This window comes from Melospiza melodia, assembly GCF_035770615.1.
Source record: "Melospiza melodia melodia isolate bMelMel2 chromosome 7 unlocalized genomic scaffold, bMelMel2.pri SUPER_7_unloc_1, whole genome shotgun sequence".
NCBI lineage: Eukaryota > Metazoa > Chordata > Aves > Passeriformes > Passerellidae > Melospiza > Melospiza melodia.
This window is the reverse complement of record NW_026948497.1, coordinates 527061-540275: the sequence shown is the minus strand read 5'-3', so window position 1 is coordinate 540275 and position 13215 is coordinate 527061. Positions and strand designations below refer to the sequence as shown.

The 13215-nt window shown below is 61.8% G+C and overlaps 1 protein-coding gene across 1 annotated transcript; it reads left to right on the top strand.

The window, feature by feature from the left end:
- Positions 1-8550: 8550 nt before the first annotated feature.
- LOC134432672 (uncharacterized) lies at positions 8551-12488 on the top strand. The gene is made up of 8 exons (XM_063181564.1): positions 8551-8775; positions 9183-10184; positions 10463-10925; positions 11028-11134; positions 11219-11305; positions 11354-11542; positions 11990-12423; positions 12485-12488. Exons 1-8 carry the CDS (start codon positions 8761-8763, stop codon positions 12486-12488), a joined length of 2301 nt encoding a protein of 766 aa, XP_063037634.1. The 5' UTR covers positions 8551-8760.
- Positions 12489-13215: the final 727 nt, after the last annotated feature.

Sequence of the window (13215 nt, the reverse complement as noted above, 5' to 3'; positions counted from 1 at the left end):
TGCAGCACCCTGGCCCGGGCAGTGGCGGTGGCCGCCGTGGTGGCCAACTCAGCGACCACCTCCCTGCAAGCGTTGTGGAGGTTGGTGGCCTTCCTGGCCATCTGGGCCCAGCTGTACACAAGCACAGTCATGGACTCCTGCCACTTCCTGGCTGCCATTCTCACATGGAACCAGGTGGTCCCTGGGATGCTCCTGTAGGCAGCCAGGGCCTGGCTAAAGGACGTGGGAGGTTCACCCTCAGAGGAGTTATTGCAGTGCCACCAGGTGTCATCAGTGGCACACAGGGTGCCCTGGAACTCCGCGGTGATGCCCACCAGTTCACTGTACAGGCACCTTGGGGACTCGAGCAGCATCAGCATCTCCTCATCCTCCCTGGGCAGAGTGTCCAGCAGCTCACCCAGGGTGGCCACCACGGTGACCTGTGGCTGCAGCAGGGCTGGGGACAGCTGGGGAGGGGACAGGGGAGGTGTCAGGGACCTGGTGGCACTTGCGGCCTCCTGCGGCAGCCCCTGTTCCCTCCTGGGGTCCCCCTTTATCCCCTCCCTGGAGGGCTCTGCTGTCCCCTCTCTCTCTTTGTCACCCCCCTCCCTCCCCCCGATCCCTCTGCCCCCTCTGCCACTTCCTGTTGTCTCCCTGCTTCACCGCTCTGTCACCCTCCCCCCTTCCTCCTATGACCTCCTGTCCCATTTCTGAACCCCTGTCCCTCCCAGAACCCCCGTGTCCCCTCTGTCACCCCCGTGTCCCGTCTGTCCCCTCCCCCCCCACCACTCCAGGATTGTCGCACCTTGAGGGGCTCCATGGCAGCTGGGGACACTCCAGGGGCACTCCAGAGAAGCCTTGGGGACACTGAGGGGACACCTTGGGGACCCTCTGGGCATGCTCCGAAGACACTCTGAGGACTCTACAGGTGACAAACACACCTAGATGAAGGTTGGGGACACGCCGGAATGGGGCGCGGCCGGATGGAGGAAGCAGGAAGAGGTGATGTCACTGCCCACCCCCGCCGTGGGACCAGGGCAGAGTCCCCAGTGTCCCCTGATTTCCCCAATGGGACCCCAATGTCCCCTCAGGGTCTCCAACAAGGCTCAAGTGTCCCCTGATGTCCTACTGGGGACACACCAGGGTCATGTTGGGGACACTGTGGGGACATCAGGGACACAGAATTCAGGATTTCCAGAGTACATGAAATTCAGGATTCCCGGGACACACGGAGTTCAGGATTCCCAGAGCACACGAATTTCAGGATTACCGGGCCACACGATCAGACGGTGATCGGTCCCTCAGGGCTGAGCTCCAGCGGTGCCCGTGAATTCTCTCTGCAGGGACAGCCTGGCCGCCTTCCTCCGATGCCAACAAGTGACAGAGAGAGGCTGCTCCCAACCCCTGCCCCCCATTCTCCCGCTGTCTCTGTGCCCCCCTCCCAGAGAAACTCCCAAAAACCAGAGGAGTTCCCCCTCCCCGCCTTCTCAAGCACTCAGCCATCAGCGCCTCTCAGCAACTCCATGGGAAAAAATCCACAAGAAACAAGGAAAGAACAGAGAAAACCCCAACCCCCAACAAGGGCTGGTGGTGGCTGCGGTTTTTGGGGGTTCCAGTGACACCCGGGGCAGGGTCAGTGCTCAGCAGCAGGGGGACCCCAAACCACAGCCGGGTGTGAGAAACAAAGCTCACTCTTTGAAAATTGTAAAAGTTTAATAAGGGCTATAAAAGGATTGTGGCACTTGGCCAAAACACTCATCCCTAACTTAACCCATTGTTCTCCAGATTCGGTTCCACTGCAGGGCTACAAACACATTCCTGAGTTTAGACATTATTCAAACATTCCCGGGAGGTTTGGATGTTCCAGGAACTCTTGTTTGGCTTGAGCGTCTGACTTGTCTGCAGGACATCCTGTAGATTAGGTCCATATATTTGATTTCTTCTCCTGGTTCCATCCTGTGGTTTCAGGATCAATTCATAAATTCCTCTCAGGTTTGTCTCATTGTTGTCACCTGGAGAGGCCGAGCCCAGGCATGAGAAACAATGGAATTGTTTTACCCCTGAGTCAATTACACAAAAGCATTTTAATATTGCATAGTCTCTATTTACCATTGATTATGTGCATATATTTTATATTTGTCGATTTTTAATTTTTTAATACCTATGATATATTGATTTATTACTCCAACATTAAATCGGTTACGGGGTGCACAGATAAACTGATCTATTATATTGTACCAGTGGCATCTACACAGAATTATCAATAATCAATAATCAAGTTCCACTGCAAAATAATTGTGAAAGTATTTTTTTTAAAAGCCAATGCAGAATTTCAGCAGCCAATGTAGGACTGCAGCAGTCAATGCAGAATTGCAGAAGCTAATTATTAAATTATCATTTATGACCCAGCTCTGCTGCAGGCACAGTGGAAATTGGAAGCTCCTGAGGGGACTCAGCCCTGTCCCTGAGTGTCCCTGAGTGTCCTCATGTTGTCCTCAGATTGTCCCTGCATGTTCCTGAGTGTCCCCAGAGTGTCCCTGAGTGTCCTCCCTGATTTTTCCAGAGTATCTCTCCGTGTCCCTGAGCATCCCCAGACTGTCCCAGAGTTCCCCTGTGTGACCCAAGAGTGTCCCTCAGTGTCCCCAGCGACGTCAAACTAGGCATGTCCCATCGGGATTTGGGACAGTATCAATGAAAATTCCCAGAAATTTCCCCAGATTTGTCTCAAATCCCACCTGTGGAGGGGAGAGGGCACAGGTGACAGCAGAGATGTCCCCAATGATGTCGCTGCCCTGATGACATCACAGCAGTGCCATCACTGACCCCGCAGAAGCCTTGGGATGTCCTTGACGGCTTTTTGGCACCGCTCGTCCATTGCGTGGCTGCCAGGGCCATTGGGGCCACCACTGCCACCACAGGGACTCAAGAGGAGGTTGTGGATGTCTCCAAGTGTCCCCAGCAGGTGATGCTTGAACAGGCAGGTGCTGGCCTCCCACAGCCACTCAAATTTGGCCACCACGGCCACCAAGGCCTCGGGGACATTGGAGGATGCCTCTTTTGTCCCCTCCAGGGCAGTCTCATGTCCCTGAGCCGATGCTGCACAGCCCCTGCCGAGGCCACCTCCTCCCACTATATGGCCACTGGCGGCTGCTGGGCCGTGGTCACCGAGTTGCCCCCACCTGTCTCCCTGCAGGTGGACTCATCCTGCAGGTCCCCGGTCTGGGCAGTGGCCTCAGTGGTGGCCTCGGTGGTGGCCTCATCCTCAGTGGCCTCGCAGAACTCAGAGGCCCCCAGGGCAGCGGGTACCAACTCTCTCCAAGCAGGCACCACCGACTCCTGCCAGGCCCAGGCTGAGGCTCTCACCTTGGCCCAGGTGACCCCGGGGTGGACCCGAGGGTGGCCAGGACCTGACTGAGGGAGGGGACATTGCAGTGGCCCAGGGAGGTGACACCACGGTGGTTCAGGGCGTTATGGAGGCTCCAGGCAAAGCTCCTCAGGGACTCTGGGGACACTCTGGGGACACGCGCTGCTGCTCGTCCCTCTGTGGCCCCGTCACAGTGGCCGCCACCTTGCCCAGGGTGGCCGCCACAGCCACCAGAGTCCAGAGCACCTGAGAAGGGGACAGCTGGGTAGGGGACAGGGGAGGTGTCAGGAACCTGGTGGCTCTTGTGGCCTCCTGGGGTGGCCCCTGTTCCCTCCCAGTGTCCCCTTTGTCCCCTCCCTGGAGGGCTCTGCTGTCCCCTCTGTCCCTTTGTCAACCCCTCATCCCCTCTGCCACCCCCTGCCACCCTCCTGCTGTCCCCTCTGTCACCCTCGGTCCCCTCCACCCCTCTGTCACCTCCCCCCTTCCTGCCATACCCTCCTCTCCACTCTGTCACCCCCATGTCCCCCCATGCCAGTATTGTCACACCCTGAGCGGCTCCATGGCCCCTGGGGAAATTCTGGCGACATTCTGAGGATACTCTGGGGACACTCTGGGGACACTCCAGGTGACAAACACACCCAGGTGACAGTTAGGGACACATGGGAACGTGGCACGGCCGAATGAAGGAAGCAGGAAGAGGTGACGTCACTGTCCCCCTTGCCCCCCCTACCTGTGATGCCTGGGCAGGGTCCCCAACATCCCCCCAATGTCCCCAGTGGGACTCCAGTGTCCCCTGAGTGTCGCCACATGGCCCTGGTGTTGCCCCAATGTCCCCCACAAGGCCCAGGTGTCCCCCAATGTCCAGTTGGGGACACGAGGGACTCACCGGTGTCCTGTTGGGGACCCTGGGCAATACCCCATGTCCTTCCCCTGGGGACACCCCCGTGTCCTTCCCTTGGGCACACTGGGGCCACCCTGATGTCCCCTGTCCCATTTTGGGTCACCACGATGTCCCCGATGATCCCACATTGTCCAGAATAGGACCCTGGTGTGTCTCCAGTGTCCCCAACAGGACATCAGAGGACACTTGGGCCTTGTTGGGGACGCTGAGGGGACATCGGGGTCCCATCGGGGACATCGGGGCGGGGAGGGGAAATTGGGGCCCTGCCCTGGTTCCACAGTAGGGGGAGGGGTGGCGGTGACATCACCTCTTCCTGTTTTCTCCATCTGCCTGCGTCTCGTTCCTGCGTGTCCCCAACATTCACATGGGCATCTTTGTCACCCGGAGTGTCCCCGGAGTGTCCCTGGAGTGTCCCCAAGGCATCCCCAGAGTGTCCCCAGCTGCCATGGAGCCCCCCGAGGTGCGACAATCCCGGAGTGGTGAGGGGGGGAGAGGGGACAGATGGGACATGGAGGTGACAGAGCTGTCACGGGGGTGGGGGGAGTGAAAGGAGGGAGTGGGGGACAAAGGGGACATGGGGATGACGGGAGGGACAGGGAGTCACAAAGGGGACAGGAGGGCATTGGAGGAAGGGGGAAGGTGACAGAGAGGTAGGGGAGGAAAACAGGAGGCAGCAGGGGGTGGCAGAGGCGTCAGAGAGGGTGACAAAGGGCAGAGGGCACAGCAGAGGGCACAGCAGAGGGCACAGCACAGCAGAGCCCTCCTGGGAGAGGACAAATGGGACCCCGGGAGGGCACAGGGGCCAGCCTAGGAGGCCCTAAGTGCCACTACGTCCCTGACACCTCCCCTGTCCCCTCCCCAGCTGTCCCCGGCCCTGCTGCAGCCACAGGACAGCGCTGTGGCCATCCTGTGTGAGCTGCTGGCCACCCTGCCCAGGGAGAACGAGATGCTGCTGGGATCTGCAGTGAGCCTGCACCGGGACCTGGAGGAATTCACCCGGCAACTCCGGGCCACCCTGTACTGCACTGATGACACCTGGCGGTACTGGAATGCCACCAAAAATTATAAAAACCCTCTCACCTCCCTGAGCCAGGTCCTGCTTGCCTATGAGAGCACCTCAGGGCCCCCCCCCGAGGAGCATGTGCTATGGCTGTTCGACAGGTGGTACACGTCACTGGGAGCACTCATGGACAGGTGGGTTCAGCTGGCCAAGAAAGCCACCAAGCTCCGTGACACCTGCAAGAAGGTGGCTACTGAGGCAGTCAACAAGGTGGCCACTGCCACTGTCTGGGCCAGGGAGCTGCAGGACGAGGCTGCCCGTGATGGGACAGCTCAGGAAAACATGGTGGAGCTGGGTCAGGCCCTGGGCAGGGAGGAGGGGGCCGAGGTGGTGGCCGGGCATGAAGCCCAGGTGAGGAGAGAGGCCAGGGTGGCTGCCAGCGAGGCAACAAGGGCCACCATGGTGAGACAGCGGCTGGAGGCGGCCCTGGGGCTGCTGGAGCGCTTGGTGGCCGCGTGTAGCAAAGCTGCCGCGGTCCCCTGGGAGCTGCAGCGCCTGCTCACCTACATGAATGCCACCCTGGAGGGGAGAAAGAAGGAGACCTCCAATTTCCCTGAGGCCTTGGTGGCCAAGGCAGCCCTGGCCAAGCAGCTGTGGGAGGCCAGCGCCCGCCAGGCCGTGGCTCACTTGGTGAGAACACTTCCAGATGCCATCAAGTTCTTGTTCACTGGTGGTCCCACCAGCCCCAGCGCCTGCAGGGTGGCCAAGCGGTGCCAAAGAGCCATCGAGGACATCCCAAGGCTCCTTCGACCCCCGGAGTATCCCCAAGGTGTCCCCAAGGTGTCCCCAGTGAGCATGGAGCTCCAAGAGGTACAATGGGGGGGGAAGGGGGGGACAGAGGGTGGCAAAGGGGACAGGAGGGAGTGGCAGGAAGGGAGGAGGTTACACGGTGGGGGGAGGGGGCAGAGGGGGATGAGATGTACACAGTGGGGAGCAGACACGAAGGCTGGTTGGGGGTGGCGGGGGGGAGTAGGGGGTGGGAGGGGTTACGACGGGAGGGGCAGGGGGTGCCAGAGGGAACAAGAGGCTGACAGAGGGATGGAGGGAACAGAGGGGACCTCTCAGAGGCATGGGCCCACCCCAGGAAGGCGTAAGTTCCACCAGACCACTCACACCTCCCCTGTCCACTCCCCAGCTGTCCCCGGCCCTGCTGCAGCCACAGGTCACCATGGTGGCCGTCCTGGGCGAGCTGCTGGACACTCTGCCCAGGCAGGATGAGGAGATGCTGTTGCTCAGGTATTCAGGGAGACTGTACCAGGACCTGGAGGACTTCACCAGGGACCTCCGGGTCATCCTGTACTGCACTGAGGGCACCTGGTGGCGCCGCAATGTCACCTCCGATGGTGATGACCCTGTCACCTTCCTGAGCCAGGCCCTGGCTGCCTTCAAGAGCACCCCAGGGACCACCTGGACCCATGTGACAATGATGGTCAGCAAGTGGCAGCGGTCGGTGTATGCGCTTGTGGACAGGTGGACCCAGCTGGCCAGAAAGGCCACCAAGCTCCACAACAGCTGCAGGATGGTGGTCACCAAGGCGGCTGCCTTGTCAGCCGCCACCCGGGCCAGGGAGCTGAGGACGAGGCTGCCCATTATGGGACAGCTCAGGAAAAAATGGAGGAGTTGGGTCAGGTCCTGCACGGGGAAGGAGGGGCCAGAGGTGGAGGTCGGGCGTGAAGCCCAGGTGAGGGAACAGGCCATGTTGGCTGCCAGCGAGGCAACAAGGGCCACCATGGTGAGACAGCGGCTGGAGGCCGCCCTGGGGCTGCTGGAGCGCTTGGTGGCCGCGTGTGACGAAGCCACTGCCTTCCCCCGGGAGCTGCAGTGGCGGCTCAGGGACACTGAGACCACCCTGGAGGGGACAAATGGGGCATCCCCCGATGTCCCAGAGGACTTGGTGGCCAAGGTGGCCGAGGCCGAGCGGCTGTGGGAGGCCAACGCCCGCCTGGTCATAGATTACCTGCTGGGGGCTGTTCAGGAGATCATCAAGTTCTATTTCAATGGTGCTCCCACCAGCCCCAGTGCCTGTGGGGTGGCCAAGTGGTGCCAAAGAGCCATCGAGGACATCCCAAGGCTCCTTCAACCTCCAGAGAGTCCCCAAGGTGTCCTCAAGATCACCCCAGTGAGAATGGAGCTACCAGAGGTACGTTGAGAGGGGCGTGGGGGTGAGGGGGGGACAGAGGGGACACTTGGGATCCAGGGGGGTGGTGGAAGGGGCCGTGGGGGATGGGAGGGACAGGAGGGAGGGGCAGGAAGGAGGAGGTGACAGAGAGGTGGAGGAAAAAGGGGGGGAAGGGAGCAGTGGGGGATGGGGCAGACATGGTGGGTGTTAGGGGGTGACAGAGGGGCAGGGGGTGGCAGAGGGAACAAGGGGCTAACAAAGGGATGGAGGGGCAAAGGGGGCCCCTTGGGGGCAGAGGGCCATCCCAGGAAGCTGTAAGTGCCACCAGGTCCGTGACACCTCCCCTGTCCCCTCCCCAGATGTCGCCGGCCATGCTGCAGCCACAGGTCACAGTGGTGGCCATCCTGGGTGAGCTGCTGGCCACCCTGCCCAGGCGGGACGAGATGAAGTTTGTGTCCACAGTGGACCTGTACTGGGAACTGGTGAACTTCACCAAGGACCTCCGGGTCACCCTGTACTGCATTGATGACACCTGGTGGTGCCACAATGTCACCTCCGATGGTGATGACCCTGTCACCTCCCTGAGCCAGGTCCTGGTCACCTACAAGAGCACCCCATGGACCCCCCAGAACCGTGTGACAATGGCAGCCAGCAAGTGGCAGCGGTTGGTGGCCGCGCTCGTGAACAGCTGGGCCCGGCTGGCCAGGGCAGCCACCAAGCTCCACAAATCCTTCATTGAAGTGGCTGCTGAGGCGGTTGACAGGGTCACCCTGGCCAGGCAGCTGCAGGACGAGGCTGCCCTTGATGGGACAGCTCAGGAAAACATGGAGGAGCTAGGTCAGGCCCTGGGCGGGGAGGAGGGGGCCGAGGAGGAGGACAGCTATGAACTCCAGGAGAGGATAGAGGCCCTGTTGGCTGCCAGAGAGGCAACAAGGGCCACCATGGTGAGACAGCAGCGGGAGGCGGCCCTGGGGCTTCTGGAGCGCTTGGTGGCCGCGTGTGACAAAGCCACTGCATTCCCCCGGGAGCTGCAGCGCAGGGTTGGGGACATCATGGCCGCCCTGGAGGTGGCAAATTGGGCGTCCCCTGATGTCCCCGAGGACTTGGTGGCCAAGGTGGCTGTGGCCGAGCAGCTGTGGGAGGCCAACACCCGCCTGGTCAAGGATCACCTGCTGGGGGCAGTTGATGACATCACCAAGTTCTTGTTCACTGGTGGTCGCACAAGCCCCAGTGCCTGTGAGGTGGCTGAGCAGTACCAAAGAGCCATCGAGGACATCCCAAGGCTCCTTCGACCCCCGGAGTGTTCCCAAGGTGTCCCCAAAGTGTCCCCAGTGAGCATGGAGCTCCAAAAGGTGTGACAGGGTGAGGGGAGGGAGGAGAGAGATGGGGACAAAGGGGAGAGGAGGGGGGAGGGGGCAGGGGGGTGGTGGGAGGGTCAGGAGGTTGCACAGGGGACAGAAGGGAGTGGCTGGAAGGGAGGAGGTGTGAGAGGGGTGGAGGGGAAAGGGGGAGGAGGGTGCAGTGAGGAATGGAGGGCACTTGGCAGGGAGGGGACATGGGGGGTGATGGGGGTGGCAGAGGGGACAGCAGGGGGGCAAGGGGTGGGAGGGGCTATGAGGGTAGGGGCAGGGGGTGGCAGAGAGAGAAACTGACTGACAAAGGGATGGAGGGAAAAGAGGGGACCTCTCAGTGGCAGGGGCCACCCGAGGAGACCACAAGTGCCACCAGGTCCCTGACACCTCCCCTGTCCCCCCCCCAGCTGTCCCCAGCCCTGTTGCAGTCACAGGTCACCATGGTGGCCACCCTGGGCGAGCTGCTGGCCACCCTGCCCAGGTGGGATGAGGAGATGATGATGCTGCTCGAGTCCCCAAAGTGTCTGTACAGTGAACTGCTGGGCTTCACCAGGATGATTGGTTGGACCCTCTATGATATTGATGATGCCTGGTACCACCACAATGTCACCTATGAGCATGTACGTCCCACGTCCCTGAGCCGGGCCCTGGCCACCTACAAGAGCACCCCATGGACCTCCTGGTTCCATGTGAGAAAGGTGGCCAAGAAGTGGCAGGAGTCGGTGGATTGGCATGTCGACAGCTGGGCCAGGCTGGCCAGGAAGGCCACCAAGCTCCGCAATGCCTTCAGGATGACGGTCACTGAACTGACTGACAAGGCGGCCACCAACACCGCCTGGGCCAGGGAGCTGCAGGACGAGGCTGCCTGGGATGGAACAGCTCAGGAAAACATGGTGGAGCTGGGTCAGGCCGTGTACAGGGAGGAGGGGGCTGAGGTGGTGGCCGGGCCTGAAGCCCAGGTGAGGAGAGAGGCCAGGGTGGCTGCCATTCTGGCCACTAGGGTAAGCAGAAGGAGACAGCGGCTGGAGCCGGCCCTGGAGCGCTTGGTGGCCGTGTGTGAAGAAGCCGCCGCATTCACCCGGGAGCTGCAGCGCAGGGTTGGGGACATCGAGGCCGCCCTGAAGGGGACAAATGAGGCATCCCCCAATGTCCCCGAGGACTTGGTGGCCAAGGTGGCTGTGGCCGAGTGGCTGTGGGAGGCCAACGCCCGCCTGGCCAAGGATCACCTGCTGGGGACACATGACTACATATACAAGTTCTATATCGATGGTGAACCCACCAGCCCCAGTGCCTGTGGGGTGGCCGAGCGGTGCCAAAGAGCCACCGAGGACATCCCAAGGCTCCTTCAACCCCAAGAGTGTCCCCAAGGTGTCCTCAAGGTGTCACGAGGGAGCATGGAGCTACAAGAGGTGCGATGGGGGGGGAACGTGACAGAGGGAACAGTGGGTGGGGAGGGGAGGGGGCAATGGGGTATAGGGGGGACACGGGGGTGGTGGGGGTGGCAGAGGGGACAGCAGAGGGGCAGGGGGTGGGAGGGGCTATGAGGGGAGTGGCAGGGTGTGGCAGAGGGAACAAGAGGCTGACGAAGGGATGGAGGGGACAAATGGGACCACTCAGGGGGAGGAGGCCACCCCAGTAAGCTGCAAATGCCACCAGATCCCTGACACCTCCCCTGTCCCCTCCCCAGCTGTCCCCAGCCCTGTTGCAGCCACAGGTCACCATCGTGGCCATACTGGGTGAGCTGCTGGCCACCCTGCCCAGGCGGGACGAGGAGATGCTGCCTGTGTCCCAAGGGCGACTGTACTGGGACCTGATGGACTTCACCGAGGAGCTCTGGGGCAGCCTATATGATATTGATGATGCCTGGTGGTACTGCAATGTCACCAACTATGATGACGGCCCTGTCACTTCCCTGAGCCAGACCCTGGCTGCCTACAAGGGCATCCCAGGGACCGCCTGGGGTGATGTGACAATGGCAGCCAGCAAGTGGCACAGGTCGGTGGATGTGCTCATGGACAGCTGGGTTCAGCTGGCCAGAAAGGCCACCAAGCTTCGTGAAACCTGCAGGAGTTTGGTAAATGAGGTGACCGACAGGGTGACCACCGCCACCACCCAGGCCAGGGAGCTGCAGGACGAGGCTGCCCATGATGGTGCAGCTCAGGAAAACATGGTGGAGCTGGGTCAGGATCTGGGCAGGGAGGAGGGGGCCTGGAGGGAAAGAGAGTTTAGCGATCCTGCCAATTATGGGGCAGCTCTCGAAAACATGGTGGAGCTGGATCAGTCCCTGGGCAGCGAGGAGAGGGCCTGGGAGGGGGTAGTGGCCAGCATTCCTGTCACCCAGGCAACAAGGGCCACCATGGTGAGACAGCGGGTGGAGGCCGCCCTGGGGCTGCTGGAGCGCTTGGTGGCCGCGTGTGACGAAGCCTCTGCGTTTCCCCGGGAGCTGCAGTGGCAGCTCGAGGACATCAAGACCACCCTGGAGGGGATAAATGAGGTGTTCCCCAATGCCCCCGAGGACTTGGTGGCCAAGGTGGCCAAGGCTGAGTGGCTGTGGGAGGCCAACGCCCGCCTGGCCAAGGATCACCTGGGGAAGGCACTTCAAGACATCATCAAGTTCTATATCGATGGTGGTCCCGCCAGCCGCATTGGCTGTGGGCTGGCTGAGCGGTGCCAAAGAGCCATCGAGGACATCCCAAGGCTCCTTCGACCCCCAGAGTGTCCCCCGAGTGTACCCAAGGTGCACCCAGTGAGCATGGAGCTCCAACAGGTGGGATGCAGGGGGGGGCGGGGGGGGGGGGTTGAGAGGGAGAAAGAGGGAACACTTTGGGGGGCATGGGGCAATGGGCAGTGGTGAAAGGGGCAGTGCGGCATGGGAGGGACAGGAGGGAGGGGCAGGAAGGGGGAGGTGACAGAGAGGTGGAGGGAAAAGGGGGGGAAGGGGAAGTGGGGGATGGGGCAGACATGTTGGGTGTTGGGGGGTGACAGAGGGGAGAGGAGAGGGGCAGGAGGCGCTCCGAGGGGAGGGGCAGGGGGTGACAGAGGGAACAAGAGGCTGGCAAAGGGACGGAGGGGACAAAGTGGGCCCCTTGGGGGAAGAGGGCCATCCCAGGAAGCTGTAAGTGCCACCAGGTTCCTGACACCTCCCTTGTCCCCTCCCCAGCTGTCCCCGGCCCTGCTGCAGCCACAGGTCACCGTGGTGGCCATCCTGGGTGAGCTGCTGGCCACCCTGCCCAGGCGGGACGAGGAGATGCTGCCCGTGTCCACAGTGAGCCTGTACTGGGAGGTGGTGGACTTCACTGAGAGCCTCTGGGTCACCCTGTACTGCACTGAGGGCACTTGGTGGCGCCGCAATGTCACCTACGATGATGGTGACCCTCTCACTTCCCTGAGCCAGGCCCTGGCTGCCTATGACAGCACCACCTGGACCAACTGGGACGATGTGACAATGACAGCCAGCAAGTGGCACAGGTCGGTGGATGTGCTTGTGGACAGCTGGGCCAAGCTGGCCAGGGCGGCCACCCAGGTCCACAACACATGCAGGGAGGTGGCCACTGAGGCGGCCGACAGGGTGGCCACCGCCACTGCCCGGGCCAGGGAGCTGCAGGATGAGGCTGCCCATGATGGGACAGCTCAGGAAGACATGGTGGAGCTTGGTCAGGCCCTGGGCAGGGAGGAGGGGGGGAAAGTGGTGTCCGGGTACGAAGCCCAGGTGAGGGAACAGGCCAGGGTGGCTGCCAGCGAGGCAACAAGAGCCACCATGGTGAGACAGCGGGTGGAGGCGTCCCTGGGGCTGCTGGAGCGCTTGGTGGCTGCGTGTGACGAAGCCACCGCGTTCCCCCGGGAGATGCAGTGCCTGCTCAGGGATATCGAGGCCGCCATGAAGCAGACAAATTTGGCATCCCCCAATGTTCCCGAGGCCTTGGTGGCCAAGGTGTCTGAGGCTGAGCAGCTGTGGGAGGCCAACGCCCGCCTGGCCAAGGATCACCTGCTGGGGGCAGTTCCAGATGCCATCAAGTTCTTGTTCACTGGTGCTCCCACCAGCCCCAGTGCCTGTGGGGTGGCCGAGCGGGGCCAAAGAGCCGCTGAGGACATCCCAAGGCTCCTTCAACCTCCACAGCATTCCCAGAGCATCCCCAGGGTGTCCCCACTGAACATGGAGCTCCAAGAGGTGTGCTGGTGGGGCGGGGGGGTGGGGGTGGTAGGGGAGAGAGATGAGGACAGAGGGGACACCACAGGTGTGGGAGGAGGGGAGAGGAGGTCGCAAAGGGGACAAGAGGAGGTAGCAGGAAGAGAGGAGGAGACAGAGGGGTGTAGGGGAAAGAGGGACACTGGGGCAGTGGGAGATGGGGATGACGGGGCAGGGCGGACACGGGGGCTGGGAGGCTGTGGCAGAAGGGACAGCAGGGGATGGCAGGGGCTGCAAGTATGCTGGTAGTGGGT

What these genes read in the sequence shown, in the direction of transcription:
- LOC134432672 (XM_063181564.1), top strand. An exon ending in GGAGCATGGAGCTACAAGAG is followed by an intron (nt 10,185 to 10,462) that starts GTGCGATGGGGG and finishes TCCCCTCCCCAG; the next exon opens with CTGTCCCCAGCCCTGTTGCA. An exon ending in CCGAGGACTTGGTGGCCAAG is followed by an intron (nt 11,306 to 11,353) that starts GTGGCCAAGGCT and finishes CGCCTGGCCAAG; the next exon opens with GATCACCTGGGGAAGGCACT.